Source organism: Orcinus orca, chromosome 3 (genome assembly GCF_937001465.1).
Source record: "Orcinus orca chromosome 3, mOrcOrc1.1, whole genome shotgun sequence".
NCBI classification, from domain to species: Eukaryota; Metazoa; Chordata; class Mammalia; order Artiodactyla; family Delphinidae; genus Orcinus; species Orcinus orca.
In genome coordinates this window covers 137728535-137748504 of record NC_064561.1, presented here as the reverse complement: position 1 = coordinate 137748504, position 19970 = coordinate 137728535, and the positions used below count along the sequence as shown (strand labels likewise).

At 43.1% G+C, this 19970-nt stretch overlaps 1 protein-coding gene across 1 annotated transcript; it reads right to left on the bottom strand.

Annotated features, from left to right (window-relative positions):
• Positions 1-1167: 1167 nt before the first annotated feature.
• Positions 1168-14712, bottom strand: LOC101279065 (tyrosine-protein kinase RYK-like). Its single transcript, XM_033437915.2, is given in 4 exon segments — positions 1168-1760; positions 1763-3133; positions 3178-3228; positions 14688-14712. Coding segments are annotated over 4 exon segments (1947 nt in total). The 3' UTR covers positions 1168-1260.
• Between the last annotated feature and the right edge of the window lie 5258 nt (positions 14713-19970).

The following is a 19970-nucleotide window of genomic DNA, read 5'->3' as shown; positions in this document are numbered from 1 at the left end:
GAGGGAACAGGAGGTAGGAGAAGACTATGGCTGTCCAGGAGTGACTGACTATGACAAGGTAAATCTAGCTAGTTCAGATATAAGGAAGTCCACTTAGTCACCAGACTTAAAGCCATCTATTCCTAAAACCTTACCTCCCCAACGTTTACTTGGAAAAAGTTCAAAGCATATATACTCACCACATACATTCAGTACATTCATCAGTTGTTAATACTGTGTTCCATTTATCATCTTTCTCTCTCTTATTTTTTTCCTTTTTTCTTTTTTGGCTGAATGTATGTAGTTCAATAGGTATCTCTTAAGAACAAAGGCATTTTTCTACTTAATCATGATACAATTTTTACCCTCAGGAAGTTTAACATTGATACATTATTATCTATTATACATTCCATATTTATATTACCCTAGTTTACCTCAAAAGTTCCTTTATACCTGTTTTAAAGACCGTACACTGCATTTACTGGTCTTGTCTCTTTACTATCCATAATCTATAGAATAATCTCCCTCCTTTTCAGAAGACACTGACAAGTTTGAAAAGGCCAGACTGTGTCATAAAATACACCATAATGATGCTTCCTTATGATTAATTCATGTTAAATATTTAGCATGAATACCAGGTTCGTGATGTCGTATGCTTCCAATTGCATCACATCAGTAAGAACACAATGTCAGTTTGTTCCAGTATCTCCGATGCTGGATTTAATCACTTTGGTTAACGTGGTGCCCACCAGATCTCTTCATTTTAAAGGTATCTTTTCCCTTTATACTTAATAAGTAACCTGTTGGGTGATACTGTGAGCCCATACGAATATCCTGTTCCCCAACAAACTTATACCCATGGTTTTAGCATCCATGGATAATCAGTTATTACTGATTGCAAATAGTGATTTGCAGTAGTGGTGTTTGCAAATAGTGATTTTCTAATTCTATCATTCCTTCTACATTTTTTTTTAAAAAACTGTTTATTTATTTTGTGAGAATGTACCCCTAGTCCAAAGTTAACTATGTTTAAAAAAATTTTTGGCCAAAAAATTTACAAAAACATTTTCAGTTCAACCTAATGAAAGTGATGTCTAGAAAATATTTGACATCATTAAGTCTGCCTTAGATAGTGCCGATTCTAAAGCATTCCCAAGGCACGGTGTTCTGGAAGACAAATGTGCTTCTGTGGTGCTGCGCGGCGTATGCAGCAGCCGTGACTGGCTACAAGTGAGCCCTGGCAGGCTCCTTCCTCCTGACGCTGGGGGACTGTGAGAGGAGTCAGACGTAGGCCTCCAGGGCTGCACGGAACTCTGTGAGACACTGGACCAGCTGCTGGAACTTGGGCCTCTCCTCCGGACCTAAGGCCCAGCAACAAGCCATCACAGCAAATAGTTCAGCAGGACAGTTGATCGGCTGGGCTATTCGGTAACCATCTATCAGGTACGCGGCCATCTCCAACGGGTCGATGTCCACGTAGGGCGTTTGGCCCAGAGTCATGAGCTTCCACAGCGTCACTCCAAAGGCCCACACATCACTAGCACTGGAGAACTCATTATTCACCAGACTTTCAAGAGCCATCCACCGAACTGGCCTGTTTTCGTTGTCCCCCAGACAATGAGAGTCCATAGGGAACAAGTCTCTGGAGAAGGTATTGTCTGTGATCTTAACTTGAAGTCTGTCATCCATGACACAGTTCCTAGCAGCCAGGTCTTGGTGGATGACTTCCCTTCTGGCCAGATAGCTCATTCCACAAGCAATCTGAATAGCCATGCGGACAGGTCTTGTTGAGAAATTGCTTGTGGATCATCGGCCTCTACTAATCTGCACTGCCGTAAAAACAATTTAAGATTCCCCCAATTCATGTACGGCAATATCACCATGGGCTTTTCTCCTTCTTCTATACAGACATGAGTAATAGGAAGAAGATTCCTGTGATGAAGACCTCGTAGCTTACAACTTTCAGTGAGCATCATTGTCACCTGAATTTCAGAAGCTTGATCTTTAACTGTTTTTACAAATGCTTGTTTTTCCTTATTTGGATCTTTTTCATCTACTAAAATCCCATGGAAAACACGCCCAAAAGTACCTTCTTGGAGTACATCTTTTAGAGTTATCCTCTCCCTGGATATTGCGATATCCTTCACCTCAGCTTTGGCTTTCAAAAGAGTGACACTTCTCAGGTCATTCTTCTCTATCCGCAAGGTGGGATAACCTGAGGAGCTGGTGATAGGAGTTGCATTGTTGGGTGTGTTGGTTCTCAGATACTGAGTCGTCTGGTTAGATGGCTGAGACAGCCCTTGGGAACTACTGCTGGCACTGATGCTGTCATCCAGTTCAATCCTTTTCATACGAAGAAGGTGCAAAACAGCTAATATTATTGCTACGAGAAATATTACTGCACAGCAAACCCCTACGCTGATATAAAACACACGCGTAGAAGTGGTTGGAGCTGCATGTACAGGATCATAAATAGTTCTGCTAGTGTTTTTGTCCAAGGATGACGTTTTTACTTCTTCAAGTTTTTTGTAGCACATTTTCCTTCGTTTAAAATTTAAGACTGTAAAGTTTTTTGGAGAATTTACTGTCAAGTTGAGCTGCATTAGTATCATAACCTCAGAATCTACTTTGCCAGTACAGGAAAGCTCGACCCGAAGCACTGATAAAGTGCGTGGAGCTTCCCCCTGAGCAGAAATGTTGACCTGGGGCACGTCCATAGCCAGGAAATTGTCTACTTGGAATCCCAGCTTATATTCAACCTTGGACTTTGCATGCCAAGTGAAGTGCAGGAAATTTGTCTCGCTGGGTACTAACAGGTTAAAGGATAGGGCGTAGTGACTAATAAGATCATTTCTCACATAATAAAGTTCTGCAACAATACCGATGAGCCGGCGCACCTCGTCCTCTCTCAGGTAGACGCTCACGCCAGGCCCCGCGTACGCGGGAGGCAGCGCCGGCGGCCTCGGGGCAGGGGCGGCGGCAGGGCCCTCAGGCCGTGGGTCCACGGGAGGCGGCCCCGGCCCAGCGGCCGCGCCGTCCTGCGCATGGCCTCCGCCGCTGCCGCCGAGGAGAAGTGTGGGCCGCCCGCCGCGCCGCCGCCGCCCACCCCCGGCCCCGAGCCCCTCACAGCCCCGAGCCGGAGGCGGCCGCCCAGCTCATCGCGCCGCCGGCCCCTGGCAGCCTGCCGCCGCTTCAAACCGTGGGAGCGCGCCGCCGCCGCCGCCACCTCCTCCTCGGCCGCATCTTCCGCTGCGGGAGGCGGGCCTCCTTCCACATTTTTAACTGGAGTTCTTTTATAAAAAAGAGCTTTCCTCCCTTCCCCTCACTGCCTGCTTTTTTGAGTATGACTATGGACTCAGGGATTCCTTGTTTATTTATCAAATTATGATCCATTTCTGTCATTTGTCTTTTTGAAACCAGCTCTTGTGTTGTTTCCATATATCCCCGTTAGTTTTTAAATAGTGTCTTTATTTCTGCTACAAGATATTTTAAGCTCATATAATATATTTCCTTCTCCAGACCTGGAAGCAGCCGTTTCTCCAAGAAGTTCCCATTCCTTTTGACTGGAAATGGTATTTATTATGCCATTTCTCTTTGATACAAAGTTTTGTTTTGTTTTGTTTTTATCTTTATCTGCCTGACTCCTACATCTATCTCCAAGTTTGTTCCAAACTCGGGCAGGTGAAAAATAAGGTGTTATGTATTAAACCCTTTACCCTTCAATACCTGACCCAGTGTAATATAGAATAGGCTCACAACTTATCTATACAGTACTATATTGATTCAACAAATATTTTTTGAATGCTTACACTGTGCTAAGCACCCGGGATAAAATTTGAAACAAGACACACACAGTCATGGCCTTCCTGTGCTTACAGTCTAGTGGAGAAGGCAAATATGAATCAAATGATCATATAAATATTTAACTACAAACACTGTAAATCTCTAAAACTAGGCACACTGAGTTCTAGGCATACATCAAGGAGTCTGGCATATTCTGGGTTGGGAAGGGTTCCCTTAAAATAGGAACTTAGAAGGACTTCCCTGGCGGTCCAGTGGTTAAGACTCTGCACTTCCACTGCAGAGGACACAGGTTCGATGCCTGGTCGGGGAACTAAGATCCCGCATGCTGCGTGGCATGGCCGATAAATAAATAAATAAATAGGAACTGAGATCTAGGATCTGAAAAGTGGATAGGAGTTAGTTCAAGGGAAAAAGGCGTGTGTGTGTGTGTGTGTGTGTGTTGGGGGTAGTGGTGCTGGTGGCAGAGGGTATGGGAGTAGTGAGTCTAGCAGGTTCTGAGGTAAAGAGGGGAAATTGGAATATCTGAGAAATAAGAAAAATGCTGAGGTCTTTACTGTCATAAGCTAGGGTAAGGGACTATGGGGTAGTTGGCAGGTTGGGCAGATGCTCATTCCATAGGACCCTGAGGGCACAGAAGTGAGATTGGAGTTGATAATGCTGAGAGTTTAGGAACACATAGGTCCACAAAGCCAATAAACAAACATGCTCCAAGAGCCTTCAAAGGCAGGGTGGAGGTCTCTGGAGGAAGAGAAAGAGATGGATAAGAGCTGGAACTTTGTGTGGATCTTCTGCAGGGAGGAGGAAGGGATAGGTGAGAGGTTACGGGAGGTAACAGTCTGAGCACAGGGCTGACCTTCACCCTTCCCTTACTCTGAAGGATCTGCCCTTGTGCTCTCCTAAGATGTGGCACCACTGAAAACCTGGTCCCGGGCTTCCCTGGTGGCGCAGTGGTTGAGAGTCTGCCTTCCAATTCAGGGGACACGGGTTCGTGCCCCGGTCCAGGAGGATCCCACATGCCGCAGAGTGGCTGGGCCCGTGAGCCATGGCCGCTGGGCCTGCGCGTCCGGAGCCTGTGCCCCGCGATGGGAGAGGCCACGACAGTGAGAGGCCCGCGTACCACAAAAAAAAAAAAAAAAAAAACAAAAAAACCTGGTCTGTCTCAGCCCTGGAGAGGTGGAAAATTTTAGCAGTGATAGCTGGGAGGAAGGGAGTCCAGAGAATAATCTGAATGATTCCTTAAAGCTACATATAATCTGTGAGGCATGTGGGAGTGCTCTAAAAAAAAAATTTTTTTTAAGTTTTCCAACTCCTTTTACAATGCTAGCAGAACTGACACCAAATCTGATTGACATAGTAAATGCAAAGAGAAAGGAGTAACATAAAAGTTACCATCTTAACCATTTTCAAGTGTACAGTTCAAGTAGTGTTAAGTACATTCACGTTGTTGTGGAACCAATCTCCAGAACTATTTTCTTTTCTGTTTTTTCTTTTTTTTTTTTTTTGCGGTAAGCGGGCCTCTCACCGTTGCGGCCTCTCCCGTTGCGGAGCACAGGCTCCGGACACGCAGGCTCAGCGGCCATGGCTCACGGGCCCAGCCGCTCCGCGGCGCGCGGGATCCTCCCGGACCGGGGCACGAACCCGCGTCCCCTGCATCGGCAGGCGGACTCTCAACCACTGCGCCACCAGGGAAGCCCTCCAGAACCATTTTCATCTTGTGAAACTGAAACTCTGTACCCATTTATCCATTGATGGACACTTGAGTGGCTCCCACCTTTTGGCTAATGTAAAGAATGCTATGAGCATGGGTGTACAAATACCTCTTTGAGTCCCTGCTTTCAGTTCTTTTGTATATATACCCAAAGGTGGAATTGCTGGATTACATGGTAATTCTATTTTTAATTTTTTGAGGAACTATTATACCAAACTTTTCTCCATTGCAACTGCAAAAGGCTTTCAATTTCTCCAATTTACCAATCTTTATTGGTTCCTGTTTGGGTTTTTTTTTACATACTGGCCATCCTAATGAGTGTGCATTTATTTTTAAAGTATACATGTTTATTGTGGAAATTAGAGATACAGAAAAATATAAATGAAAGAAAAAAGTAAAAACAAAACTGTTTTTAAATGTTCCATTTTAAAACGAGAAAGCATAGGGTTGCTATGTAAACATAAAAAGAACCTTTGTTTAAAGAAATGCAAGGAGATTAATTAATAGAAGAGTGAGCAAAGGACAGGCACGGGAAGGTTGCCAGGGATGAAACAGAAGTAGCCAATATTATGTAAAAGGGTTGGTATCTGGTACTGGGGAGACGAGGGTAGGAACCTGCCTAGTTCACTGGCTACTTCCACCTGGTGAGGACACTGTTGAAGGGGCCTCCTGCAGCTACTACAGCTGGAGGGGTGTCAAAAACACTCTGCTCTGCCCTGCACAGACTATAACCCCAACCGGTTTATCCACTGAATACAAAAAAACGGAGGCTAGACAGCCAGAGGAAACATTTCCTTCCCTAACACCAAAACAAATGATATATTTGGAATGCTCCGCAGAAAATACAGAAGAGAATTGAGCCCTTTAAAAGCTCTAAAAACACAAATGAGGTGGTCAAACTACACATTTTGTTTTAGAGATAAGAATGCTGGGGGCTTCCCTGATGGCTCAAGTGGTTGAGAGTCCGCCTGCCGATGCAGGGGACACAGGTTCGTGCCCCGGTCTGGGAAGATCCCACATGCCGCAGAGTGGCTGGGCCCGTGAGCCATGGCCGTTGAGCCTGCGCGTCCGGAGCCTGTGCTCCGCAACAGAAGAGGCCACAACAATGAGAGGCCCGCGTACTGCAAAAACAAAAAAAAACAAAAAAAAAAAAAACAAAAAAAAAGAATGCTGGGAAAGAATTTTGGAAAAGCAAGAATATTAAAGCACTTTGTCCAGACTGCAATGCCAGACAATAGTTTACCCTGCACTCATTCAGTTATCATGCCGATAGCGAAGCAGCTCACCTGGGGAACTCTGGAGGCGCAGCAGCTCCCACTGGAATCTGAAGCTATGTGGTGGTTTTAAAACAGGCCCCAAAATGCTTGGAAACACCTCCTGTCAAGAGGCGGCCGCTCTGTCTCCCGAATGAATCCAGTGGGCTTATGACTGTTTCAGCTGATAGAGTATGACAGAAATGATGCCATGTGATTTCTGGAGTTGGGTCCTGAAAGGCTATGCAGATTCCCCCCAGTTTTCTTGGACCACTCACTCTACAGAAGTTTCTTTACTGGGTCCTCACTCTAGAAACCCAGCCGCCATGCTGTGAAAAGCCAAGCTTGGGAGAGGCCAAGTGTTGGCACCAGCTGACAGCCCAGCTGAGCCCAGCCTTGGCGTCATCTCAGCCCAGGTGCCTCACATGTGAATAAAGAAGCCTCCAGATGATTGCAGCCCTCAGCCTTTCAAGGCATTCCCAGCCTTCTGAATCTTCAGAACAAGAGGCCTCAGTCATGGAGGAGAGATGACTAGGTCCTGTCTGAGTTCCTGATCCACAGAACCTGTGGTAGTTTATCTTTCAATGTCTTTGGGATCATGTGTTGTGCAACAGGAGATAACCAAACCAAATAGTTAAATTACTAGCACTACAAAGAAAGAAATTTCAACTACTGGTTAAGACTATTAATTCACCTGTGTCTAGTAGAAGAGTTAGTGGTGTTACAGGTACTTAAAAATCAAAGAACTTGGATGATTCAGCTAGCAGTCACTTTCTAGGAATGCTGTCCTCAGTCCACAGATAGTATTCTTACGGGTGAAAATCCGGGTAGGGCTGTGGAGATGGATCACTCTTGATCTTATGGCTGAGTCTCGCATCAGTGGAAATTCCCTATGTCTGTAGGGATTTTGCAATAATGTTTGATGACAAAGAGGATGTCCTGTAAGATTCCCCATGTGGGAAAAAGATGTTGTCCTAGGTGCTGTGAGCTTCCTAGACCTCAGTCTAGAGGAGACTATGATGAGCTAGCCCCTCATTGAGGACTTACTTTCTTAAATGCAGTGGTGGACAGAGCTGGCTGGGGTCGAGGTAGAGAGCCTTTCTGCTCAGTCCCTTGGAGTCCTCTTGGGGTTTAACAGAAGACTGGAATGGCTGGTTATAGTGCTGATAAACCCTGGGAATCTATAGTACATACATAGGATGACAGATGGTCTATGAACAAACAAACTGTAGAATTACTTTGGATGTGATTATTTCTGGCTAGGGCGGGGGTGTGGGCAGTGGCAGAGGAGGGAGTGGTGATCCTGGTATACCCATTATTAAAACAGTTTCCAGTTTTGTCTGCATCTGTTATTGAACACACAGTGAATCAAACAAATATAACAAGTCAGGAGCTTCAATAAAAATTGATGGACCTTTGGAAGGATCTTAAAACGAGCTCATGACCATTACAGGATCATAGGTTAGACACTGAATCCACAGTATTTGCTAACAAATAAAATAATAATAATAATATATATACAGATATTAAGGGATTGTTATCAAAAGAATTTTCTAATAGTAAAAGCAGTATTTGGATACAAATTTAACTCTTTATTATGTAAAATTTTAAACATATGAATGAGTGGAGAGAATAGTATAGCAAACCCACAATTTCAATAATTAGCAACGTATGGCCAATGCTGCTTCATCTATAGCCCCACCCACTCTTTCCCAGCCCAGCTTATACCTGCTTCATTACCATTTCACTGGAAAACTGTAGTACTGTTTCTTAAGCTGGGGCCCCAAATAACTCACGTGACGTGGACTTACCCCAGACCTGTTGCTTAGAGCCAAACCTGAGTTCAGCCAAAATCAACCCAACCAACCCACAGACCCATGAGTGGAAAAATAAATATTTGTTGTTGCAAACCACTGAGATTTTGAGGTTGTTTTGTTAAGTAGTATTATTTGTCGATAGTTACCTGAAATTTATAACAAAATGTTAACAGAGGTCTTCTTTGGGTGGAGGGGATATAAGTAGATTTTTCATTTTCCAATTGTACTTTTTGTATTTTCCACATTTTCTACTTTTAGCTTATACTATCTTTTAAATTAGACTTGGAAAAATAATATATTTGAAAAGAAGAATTAGAAGGAAAAAAAACCAATGAAAATAATGAAGTCGTTTCTCCTTCCCAATTCTGTACTTAAACTAGAATAAACTTGTTTACTTTCCACAGTACATGCAAGGTACAATCAACTAAGCATTGAAAGTTTCACATTGTAAACGCTGTAAAAAAAAAAAATGTTATGTCTTAACAACCAAATCATTACGGGCTTGTCTTGGTGCCCTTCTTCTTGAAGGCTTCCCTATTTAGACAGATGCACTGGCCCGTCTTTCCTCCACTGCCTCTAAACCCATAAACCGCACATTTCTGCCTTGTTCTAACAACCTTTTCCATTTGTAGAACAAGGAAAGGAGAAACTGAAGGATCAATATGTTATTCAATTACCAAATAATTAGGGGTAAAGATTTGAAATGTAGCTCTTACAGTATTGAAGAATCCCACCATCTGGCTATATATAAGCCATGGTAATACTCTGCCCCATTTTCTTACCTCATGTATCAGAGTAGAAAGTTATTTATCAATACAGCCCATGTCTTTTTCCATATTATCCCACATTATCTTCGATTATTAAAAATTGTGTCATACATATGTTTGCCAGCTGGTTACGTACAGCCATAAAAACATATCCCCTACAAGGACACGTTTGAAAAAATTAGTGACAACATGAATGAGCCTGGAAGACATCACACTAAGTGAAATAAGCCAGACTTAGAAAGACAAATACTGCATGATTCGCCGATATGAGGTACCTAAAGTAGTCAAACTCATAGAAGCAGAGAGTAGAACGGTGGTTGCCTGGGGCTGGGTGGGAGGGGAAAATGGGGAGATATTGGTCAAAGGGCACAAAGTTTCAGTTATGCAAGATGAATAAGTTCTGGATATCTAATGTACGGTGTGGTAACTGTAGTTAACGATACTGTATTATATACTTGATATTTGCTAAAAGAGTAGATCTTAAGTGTTCTTACCACAAAAAAAGCAAGAAAGCAAGAAGAAAGGAAAGAAGGAAGAAAGGAAGGAAGGAAGGAAATGGTAACTATGTGAAGTGATGAATTTGTTAATTAGATTGATTGTGGTGATCGTTTCACAATGTATTTAAAACATCAAGTTGCATACCTTAAATATATACAATTCCTATTTGTCAATAATACCTCAGTAAAGCTGGAAAAAAGAAAAGAAAAATATGCATGGATACAACAATGAATTAGGCAAAGATAAACTCATTGTAGTACAGGTCTCACACATTCCTTAAGTGTTAGAGCCTATTAAGAAATGACAAGAGGGCTTCCCTGGTGGCGCAGTGGTTGAGAGTCCGCCTGCCGATGCAGGGGACACGGGTTCGTGCCCCGGTCTGGGAAGATCCCACATGCCGCGGAGCGGCTGGGCCCGTGAGCCATGGCCACTGAGCCTGCGCGTCCGGAGCCTGTGCTCTGCAACGGGAGAGGCCACAACAGTGAGAGGGCTGGGTACCGCAAAAAAAAAAAAGACAAGAAAGACTCCTGTACAAAAATGACAATGTGACTGTGAATCACAGATATTCTAAAAGTAATTGTGATATTCAGTTTGGGGATTCATGTGTTTGACCCTAGGAGGAAAGACCAAGAAGAATCTGCATAATTAGTCCATAGTAGTCAACAGTAGTCCAGAAGAAAGAAATTGGAACAGTCATTGAAGTGCCGAAGGAGGCCACTAGATACGAAAACAAATCACACCACCAGCACCAGCACCATCACCATCACCACCATCAGCATCACCACCAGCCAGCAGCAACAGATGCTCCCTTCCCTCCTATAGCCAGGGACACAAAATTAGATACTACTCCTTTGAAGTAACTCTGATTCAACTAGGACAAAATATATTGCACTTTTATGCAAAGGTGCTCTCTAGTGAAAGAAATAATGGCAAACGAAATGTACTTTAAATGAGGAATTGCCTTACTAGGCTACTTTGCCTGTAGATATGAAATTGATTTACATTGTTAAAAATCGCAGTCTTAAAGCTTCTCTCTTGGCAACTGTGATTACTCTTACAATGGGTAGGGCAATTTCAGAAAGCATTTATCTTGATTCACTTTGCAAAATGGTACAAAGAAAGCTGGAGAGTTATACAGTACACAGGTGAGGAAAATATATGGAAAAGTACCATAATGTAAGCAATCAGTTCACAAGACACCACAGGGCTATCTACTAATGAAAATCAGAAACTGCATTGATCTGTGAATCAGTAGTCAGGCTGGAGGGCTGATTCAAAGACATCCAAGATGTGAGACCCTGCGCAGTTTATTCCAATGACATACATCAACCTCTCTGTGAGGACTAGATGTAATTTTACCTCTATATGTTAGGTATGATTCTTAGCCCCAAAACTCATGACTCCAAGAAATAGAACTGCTTCTGCTTTTTATAAGTCGAACTTAATTTCTAACCCTGACATTTATCCTTATTTGCTTGATCCTATTTAACAGATAAAAATTTACCCTCAGTTCTTTCCACGGTTTTCTGAAGGTATGGGAAGGTGGGGTGAGGGAGCATGACTTTTGTCATCTGACCTTAGACATGGCCCTCGCGATGCCCACTGACCTTCCCTCCCTCTCCCCATGGATTCAACATCCCCTTTCTACAGCCTCAAGGTCCAGAAATCTTTACTAGGCTCTTTCTGGACCTGTCTGACCAGATGCCCCCTGCAGCCATTTCTCCCCAGAGATACTATCAAAGGAAGGTGAAGGTCCCCTCTGCTCTCAGAAGCCAAAGGTATCTCTCAGCCTCTTCAGATCCATTTCCTCCCCGTCCCTAGAAAATTAAAATACCATTACTCCCTTGAGGATTACTAAATGTAACCTAGGATGTTTTTGAGAAGAATATGTGGTACGTGTACAGTATATTATTTAACATCACAGTAGAGCTTTGGGCAGCATTACATAATCAAACACATCCATATTTCTGCAGTAAAATATGTGAATATTCACTCTGTGTGGATGAATAAAAAGATGGTCTCTCCTTGCCCAAGTCAGGTTTGGCCACCAAATACATGTGCTGCAAACTTAAAACTTTGGGTTTCATAATCACAGACAAAGATTGTGGATCTGTAACTGAACTTGAGCAAGTTAGATATGAGTCTGATGTAACTCCGCTATAGTGCAATAGAAAGTCAAAAAAGGAAGGTGATGTTAAGGGCTCATAAGGTTTGTAAAGACATCACGGAGGAGAAAGCACTTGAACAAAGGCTGGATGACGTGTGAAATTTGCAAAGATCAGAAAATAAAAAGCATCCCATGTGAGGAATAGAAAGAACTTGATTATACTAAATATCATCTGTCATGAGGAAAGTGCAAACTAAAACAATACTGAGATAACACTATATACCTACTAGAATGTCTAAAAATCCAAAAATCTGAAAATATCAAATTCTGATGAGAATGTGGAGCAACAGGAACTCTCATTCATTGCTGGTGGGAATGTAAAATGGTACAGCCACTTTGGAAGACATTTTGGCAGTTTTTTTACAAAGCTACACATGGTCTTACCATACAATTGTGCTCCTAGGCATTTATCCATTCGATTTGAAAGCCTATGTGCTCACAAAAAACCGCATGTGAATGTTTATAGCAGCTTTGGTCATAACCCTCCCACACTGGAAGCAACCAAGATGTCCTTCAATAGGTGAATGCATAAAGAACTGTGGTACATCTGGACAATGGATTATTACTGAGCAACAGAAAGGAATGAGCTATCAAACTACACAAAGACATGGAGGTATCTTAAATGAATATTTCTAAGTGAAGCTATCTAATTCAAAAAGGCTACATACTGCATGATTCCATTCATATGACATTATGGAAAAGGCAAAACTATAGAGATGGTAAATAGATTAGTGGATGTCAGGGGTTCAGGGTGGGGAAGGGTTGAACCGGCGAAACACAGAGGATTTTTTAGGACAGTGAAACTATCCTGTGTGATACTGTGATGGTGGATACATGGTACCACATATTTATCAAAACTCAAAGAGCTTTAAAGCACAAAGAGTCAACCTTAAAGGAGGCAAAAAATTTTTTTAATTGTTTAGAAGGTGAGAGGTTCCCAGGATAGAAGGTAGAACGTGACAAAATAATCTATTACAAATATATGAAACAACCTCATTGAAGAGGATGAGGGGGGAAGGTGCTGACGTAAGTCATTGTGGAAATGAGTGGAGTCTGTAAATGAAAGGCAAAAGAAACTTTAGTTGATCAAGTGGGGTATGGATTAACAGTTCTGAAACCACTATCGGTGTATACTAGGATTGAACTATTAAGTAAACACATGGCAGATGTTGGGGCAAGGTTTCTCAGAAGCAGTTACAGATAAGCAAGGAGCAAAGGCTAGAGTGATCCATTTAGTAATGGATTAGAATTGAAGATATTAATATGAACTTATGCTTATCTTAATATAGATACAGATGGTTACCTATAGAAACATTTATAGATATATGCATATGCACTGGTTAGTATACACACATATACGTCCTTGCTCTGTCAGGTGATAAGGTCTAGAAGCAATGACATCCCAGTAGCAGTGAGTACACCTGGTGCCAGCTCTTGGTTTCTAATACCATTCTCCAGTCAAAGGAACCAGGGCCCCTTGGAGAATTGGCTGATTCCAGGACTGGGGCAGGAAATATGCAAGATAAGTCTGGAGCATCTTGTAGTGCCAGAAAGTAAGGAAGTAGAGATATGTCAAAGTGATACAGGAGCCACCTGGAAGAGCTCCCAGTGGTGAAAGCTGGAAGAATTTGAGCAACAAAATAAGTGAGGCAGTATTAGAGAATTATAACCAAGAGTATAAAGTAGATAGTCATGAGTCCATACTACTGTAAATAAATGAGAGAATGAATAAGTGGGACAGAATAGGTAGCTGACTCAGGCAGAAGAATTCCAAATCATTTATGCAGATACTTTGCCCTCAAGGGGAGGGCAAAGTATCTGCATACATTATTTGGAATTTATGTATGTATGACTGTACATAGTCACTCCCTTCCAAAGAATAAAGTATAAAAGGAGAAAAAAAGAGTAACATTACCTCACCCAGGGGATCAGGGTTAACATCAACAGTGAAAAGTCATGGTGATAGTATGTACGCTTGATATGATATAAGAATGATACTTTACCTCTATTGTCTTCCTCCTAAAACCTAACAACACATGTAATCATGAGAAAAACATTAGACAAATTCAAAGAGAGGCACATTCTACAAAATACCTGACCAGTACTCCTCAAAACTGTCAATGTCATCAAAAGCAAGGAAAGCCTGAGAAACTATGACAGCTAAGAGGAGCCTAAGGAGACATGACAACTGAATGCAGTGGTATCTTGGATGGGATCCTGGAACAGAAAAGAGCATTAGGTTAAAAACTAAAGAAATCTGTCTAAATAAAGTATGGACTTTAGTTAATAGTAATGTATCAGTATTGGCTCATTAATTGTAACAAATGTACCGTACTTATATAAGATTTTTTTTTTGATGTGGATCATTTTAAAAATCTTTAATGAATTTGTTACAATATTGCTTCATTTTATGTTTTGGTTTTTTGGCCGCAAGGTATGTGGGATCTTAGCTCCCTGACCAGGGATCACACCAACACCCCCTGCATTGGAAGGCGAAGTCTTAACTACTGGACCGCCAGGGAAGTCCCTATAGGATGTTAATAATAGGGAAAACTGGGTAAGCATTTATGGGATTCTCTGTACCATGTAATTTTTCTGTAAATCTAAAACTATTGTGAAGTTTATTTTAAAAAAGAACCTAAGTCCTGCACATCCCAGATTTTGAGGCTTTCATCACTTTGCTTTTCTCATTACCGTCATCTATTGTCTTCTTGGCCATATACCCCTCCCTATTCAGAGCACTTTGTCACCTGGCTAATCTTTATTCCAAGATTCTTCATCATCTTTTTTTTAAAATTTATTTATTTTTCTTTTATTTTTTTGGCTGCATCAGGTCTTAGTCATGGCACACAGGGTCTTCCTTGAGGCGCACGGGATCTTTCATTGTGGCACACGGCCTTCTCTCTAGTTGTGGTGTGCGGGGTCCAGAGCGCATGAGCTCTGTAGTTTGCAGCACTCGGGCTCTCTCGTTGAGGCGCACAAGCTCAGTAGTTGTGACGCGGGCTTAATTGCCCCATGGCATGTGGGACCTTAGTTCCCTGATGGGGGATCAAACCTGCGTCCCCTGTATTGGAAGGCGGGTTCCTCACCACTGGTCTACCAGGGAAGTCTCCCAAGATTCTTCATCATCGTGAGGCTCTTCAACATTCACATGGACAACCCATCCAGCCCATGCCTACCACTTCCTCATCTGTTCAATTCCAATAACCAGCATACAGTTTCTATGTCAGTCTCTCACTTCCAGAGCCATACAGTGTTACCACCACACTTTGAATTTCTGACCACAGCCTACATCCCTCGCCCATTCACCTTCTTCTTCCATAGTCATAGTTATAATCTCTGGTTTTAGCTTGACGTAGAGTCACCTAAAATAAAAACTACACTTCCCGGATTACTTTCTGCTACATGTGACCCATGTGACTAAATTCTGGCCAACGAGTTACCACTTTTGTTATTTGTCCTTAAATGGAGAGATCAAGTTCTTCTCTTATCCTCTTCCTCTCTCATGCTGGCTGAAATGTGTATATAACGGCTGGAGTTCCAACACCCATTTTGGATCATGAGATAACTATGGAGTGGAAGCCACATACAGCAGAGTCATCAGATAGAATGTTCCTGGGTCTTTGATACTATAGTGTAACCAGCTCAGCTCTGACTGCACATCTCTGGAACTTTACATGAGAAAGAATTTCTATCTTGTTTAAGTAACTGTTATTTTGGGTTTTCATCGTTCCTAGTTGAACTTACAAATCAGTTCACTCCCTTATTCCATCAACCCCTCCTTGCCCTACAGCACAATGGTTCAGAGTAAAAGCTCTGAAATCAAACAGATTTGGTTTCACACCAGCTCTACCACTTCATAACTGCATGATCTTGGGCAAGTTACTTAAATGCTATCAGCATCAATTTCCTTACCTGTATCTTCCTTATTGTACCTATCTTATAGGGATATTGTGAGGATTTCACCGCATGAGACACATAAGGAGCTTCGTAAGCACCACTGTCCTTTGAGAATCTTGATTTCAGCTCCCATAATGCATCACTTTGTCTGCTCTTACTGGCATTCTCAACATCCTCCCTTCCTTGTCCTGCTGCATCTTTCTTGCAAATCCCCACCTTGGTCAGTGCAAGTCTTCTCAGTGCCCACACGATTGTGGGCTAACACGGTTATGCACATTGAGACCACTACAGATGTATGGTCTCCAGACTCAGCAGGGCTCTACTGGAGGCTGGGAAATATTTGACATCTCTGGCTGTGGCTAGGCACATCCATTCCCCACTGTATTTATGCAACTTTTCACTCTTCTCCTCAAGCCATCCCTAGAGGAAATAAACATGTTTATGCATCTTCTTTAAAGAAAAATTTCCCTCAATCCCTCATTTCTTTACCTACTACCCTTTATCCTCTCCTCATCCTAGCTCCTTGAAAGAACAGTCATCACACTACCGCCTGAGGAAAAGGAGAAGATTTGATGGAGGGATATCCCTCAAACTCAACATGGCCAAAACAACTCACCATGTAATCCTTCTTCCTGAATCCCAGTCAATCCTGGTCCTGGGCCTGCACTCTTGAAGCTGAAACACTGGGTTCACCTTACACATTTCCTTCAAGTTCATGCAGGCCATTTCTTCCCCTTTCTTCCCTGGAATTATCTTTTGGGCACACTCTTGTCTTCATTTTCTGTCTAACAAACAGGCCCTCACCTTTCATGAGTCATATGATACTACCACTTCTTTCAAGCCTTTTCTGAAGTCCTGCCGTCAGCCAGGGAGAACTATCTCTCCTTTGTGTCCCTACATTATGCAGATTAAAAACCACCACTTTTGCAGCTGGATCACTTGACTTGTTTACATGTTTGTCTCCCTCTATCCAAGTGTAAACCTCTGTGGGGATTGCTATTATTTGACTTGTTTTTTATGCTCAGTGTCCAGCACAAAACCTGTTACATACTAGGTATTTAACAAACTGTTGGGACTTCCCTGGTGGCGCGGTGGTTAAGAATCTGCCTGCCAATGCAGGGGACACAGGTTCAAGCCCTGGTCCGGGAAGATCCCACATGCCGCGGAGCAACTAAGCCCATGCACCGCAACTACTGAGCCTGTGCTCTAGAGCCCGTGAGCCACAACTACTGAGCCCGCATGCCACAACTACTGAAACCCTCACGCCTAGAGCCCGTGCTCTGCAATGAGAAGCCACCACAACGAGAAGCCCGCACACCACAATGAAGAGTAGCCCCCGCTCGCCACAGCTAGAGAAAGCCCGCACGCGGCAACGAAGACCAAACACAGTCAAAATTAAATAAATAAATTTATTTTAAAAAAAAACTGTTGTTGAATGAATGAATAAGTCAGTAAAAAGTGAGCAGAGGAAGAGAACCTGTAACAATAGCAAACACCTATTTGGTGTTTCGTGCATTCATTCAATACCAATTTTTTGAGTTCCTGTAATATGCCAGCCGTTGTTTTAGGCACTTGCAGTGAATAAAACGGACAAAAATGTCTACCCACAAGGAGGTTATTTTCTAATGAGAAAGACAGTCAATAAATAATATAAATAATAACTAAGCACACTGTATAGCATGTTAGAAGGTAATAAGAGCTGTATGGAAAAAAGAGAGAGCAAGGCAAAGAGGGGTGCCAGTTGCAATAGTAAACAGGGCAGGCAGGGCCTGCCTCATTGAGAAAGCAAGATCTGAGCAAAGATTGGAGGGAAATGAGGGGTTTAGCCAAGGGCAAGAGCCCCCGAGGCAGAAGCAAAAGCTAAACCTTGAGGCCTAAGATGGGAATGTGCCTCATACAGTCTAGTAAACACAAGGAGGCCAGTGTGGCTGGGCCACAGGGAGCCAAGTGGGAGATGAGGACTGAGGGGCAATGGCAGGGGAGACAGACGATGGAAGGCCTTGTAGCCCACTGTAGAGACTTCAGCTTTTTCTCTGGGTGAAATCACATGCCATTGGTGGGTTTTGAGTATAAGTGTGACATGATCACTTTATGTTAAGAGATGACTTTGGGTGCTCTGTGGACAATGCCTTGTAGAGAGGCAAGGGCAGAAGCAGTGAGTTAGAGAGGAAGCTATTTCAGAAATCCAGGCCGACATGATGAGGGCCCAGAAGTGGTCAAATTCTGGTGATACTTTAAGAGGAAGCCTTTGATGTTGAGTGAGAAAGAGGAGTTGAGGATGACTCAGGTTTTTGGCCTGAACCAGCAGGAAGGCACGGCCCTAAAAGTTTTCCCTCTATTAACTCATCTAATCTCCACAATGAACTGATGAGGGAAGTAGTGCCAGGGTTCCTACTTTCAGTGGGGACACTAAGATAGAGAGGTCGTCCGGGTCACACAGTTCATAAGTGACAGAGCCAGGTTCTGACCAGGTGGCTGGTTCCAGAGTCGGTGCTCTCAGCCACTGCACCAAGCTCCCCTCCATGAAAGCAGCCTAGTTGGATACAAGGTTCTTATAGTCCGTCAAAATGCAAAAAGACCAAGGATAATTCTCTCATCTGGGCAAAACTATCTGGGCCTGAAGTAGGATATTTGGCACAATAAAAAGAAAGAAAGGAAAAGATGCATGGGCACGATAACACAAAGCAAGCGGAAGACACGCTGACCAAGATTCGTGCAGCTTTTAAGATAGAAGGCAGCAGGTCTGTGCTCACGGCCTTCACATTCAGGTAGTCAGATGCTTACATCATGCCTACTGAAGTTGTAAGTACTAAGCACGGAATGTCCCTTTGGGCAGCCTGGGCACTTGAAGCCAATACTACCTTGTACCAAGCCTTCTCTCTTAGTAACCACACTGTCCCCTAAATTAACTGAATCCTGTCGGCTTTAGAATATACACAAGGTACAGCAATATTTTCAAAATGCTGCAGCTTAAATATAGGAACAAATGCTCTTTTAGATGATAAGGGTGTTGCAGTTTGTAAAGATGGTTGGGCCATATGTGCAAGTACAGCCTCACCTGATACCAGGTGTCAGTGAAAGCCATGACCACACCCAGGTAGCCACATAAAAGTAAGAGCCCTCTGGTCTTCTCTCTGGGGCAGGCTGGTGTAACAGGACCTGTTGTGAGCCTGCTGCATTGTGATTGCATCTGCTGGAAACGTCTAGAAAAACTTTTGTCCCCACCTCCTCCCCAATCAACACATATACTTACGTCCTGAAGTGGAGGTACCAAAACCCTTGGTCTCTCTTGGGTAAGGATCCACCTTCTTTTCCTCCCCACTCAAGTCTGTAAATCTGTATTCTTTGTGCTTATGTTATTTCATATTTTCACCAGTTACTACAGAAGGCTTTTAAATACATGATCTCATTTAAACCATACAACAATCCAGCCAGGAGAACTTGTACTATTATTCTCGTTTTACAGATGAAGAAACAAGCTGAGAGAGGTTAACTGGCTTGTTCAAGGTCGCTTGGCATCTAATATCCATGCCTCACAGCTTCAGATTCAACCTCCTTTCCACACTCCCACACTGCTTCTCTGAACTGTGCAGCACATCTCATCCTTGGTCAATCAGTCGCCAGATTCAACTCTCCCACCAGAAGCTCTCTCACATCAGCCTCTTTCTTTCCAGTCACACGTTCCAGCTCTCTTCCCCTCACCCTAATCAACTAATTTATCTCTGCCTTTAGTGTCTCATGCCTCCACACCACCCTACCAGGTGACTCTTCTTAGGGTACCACTTTGGTCATACCTCTCCTCTCCCCCAAATCCTTGAAGGCTCCTATTTGCCTGAGGCATCAAGGGCGGATGCTGCAGCAGCACATCTCCAGTGTCAGAGCCCTCCTCCCTACTGGCCTCATCTCTCTGTGACACCTACAGGTGCCTCACTCAATTTGGTCTGTTGGCCATTCCCTACACTTTCCTAATGCTTTCCTTCCCCTGGGCCTTGAGTTGTTATTTCTTTTCACTTAGAACACCTTGCCCACTAACCCACTCCCCATTTTGACAACCTGTACATCTTAAATACATGACCC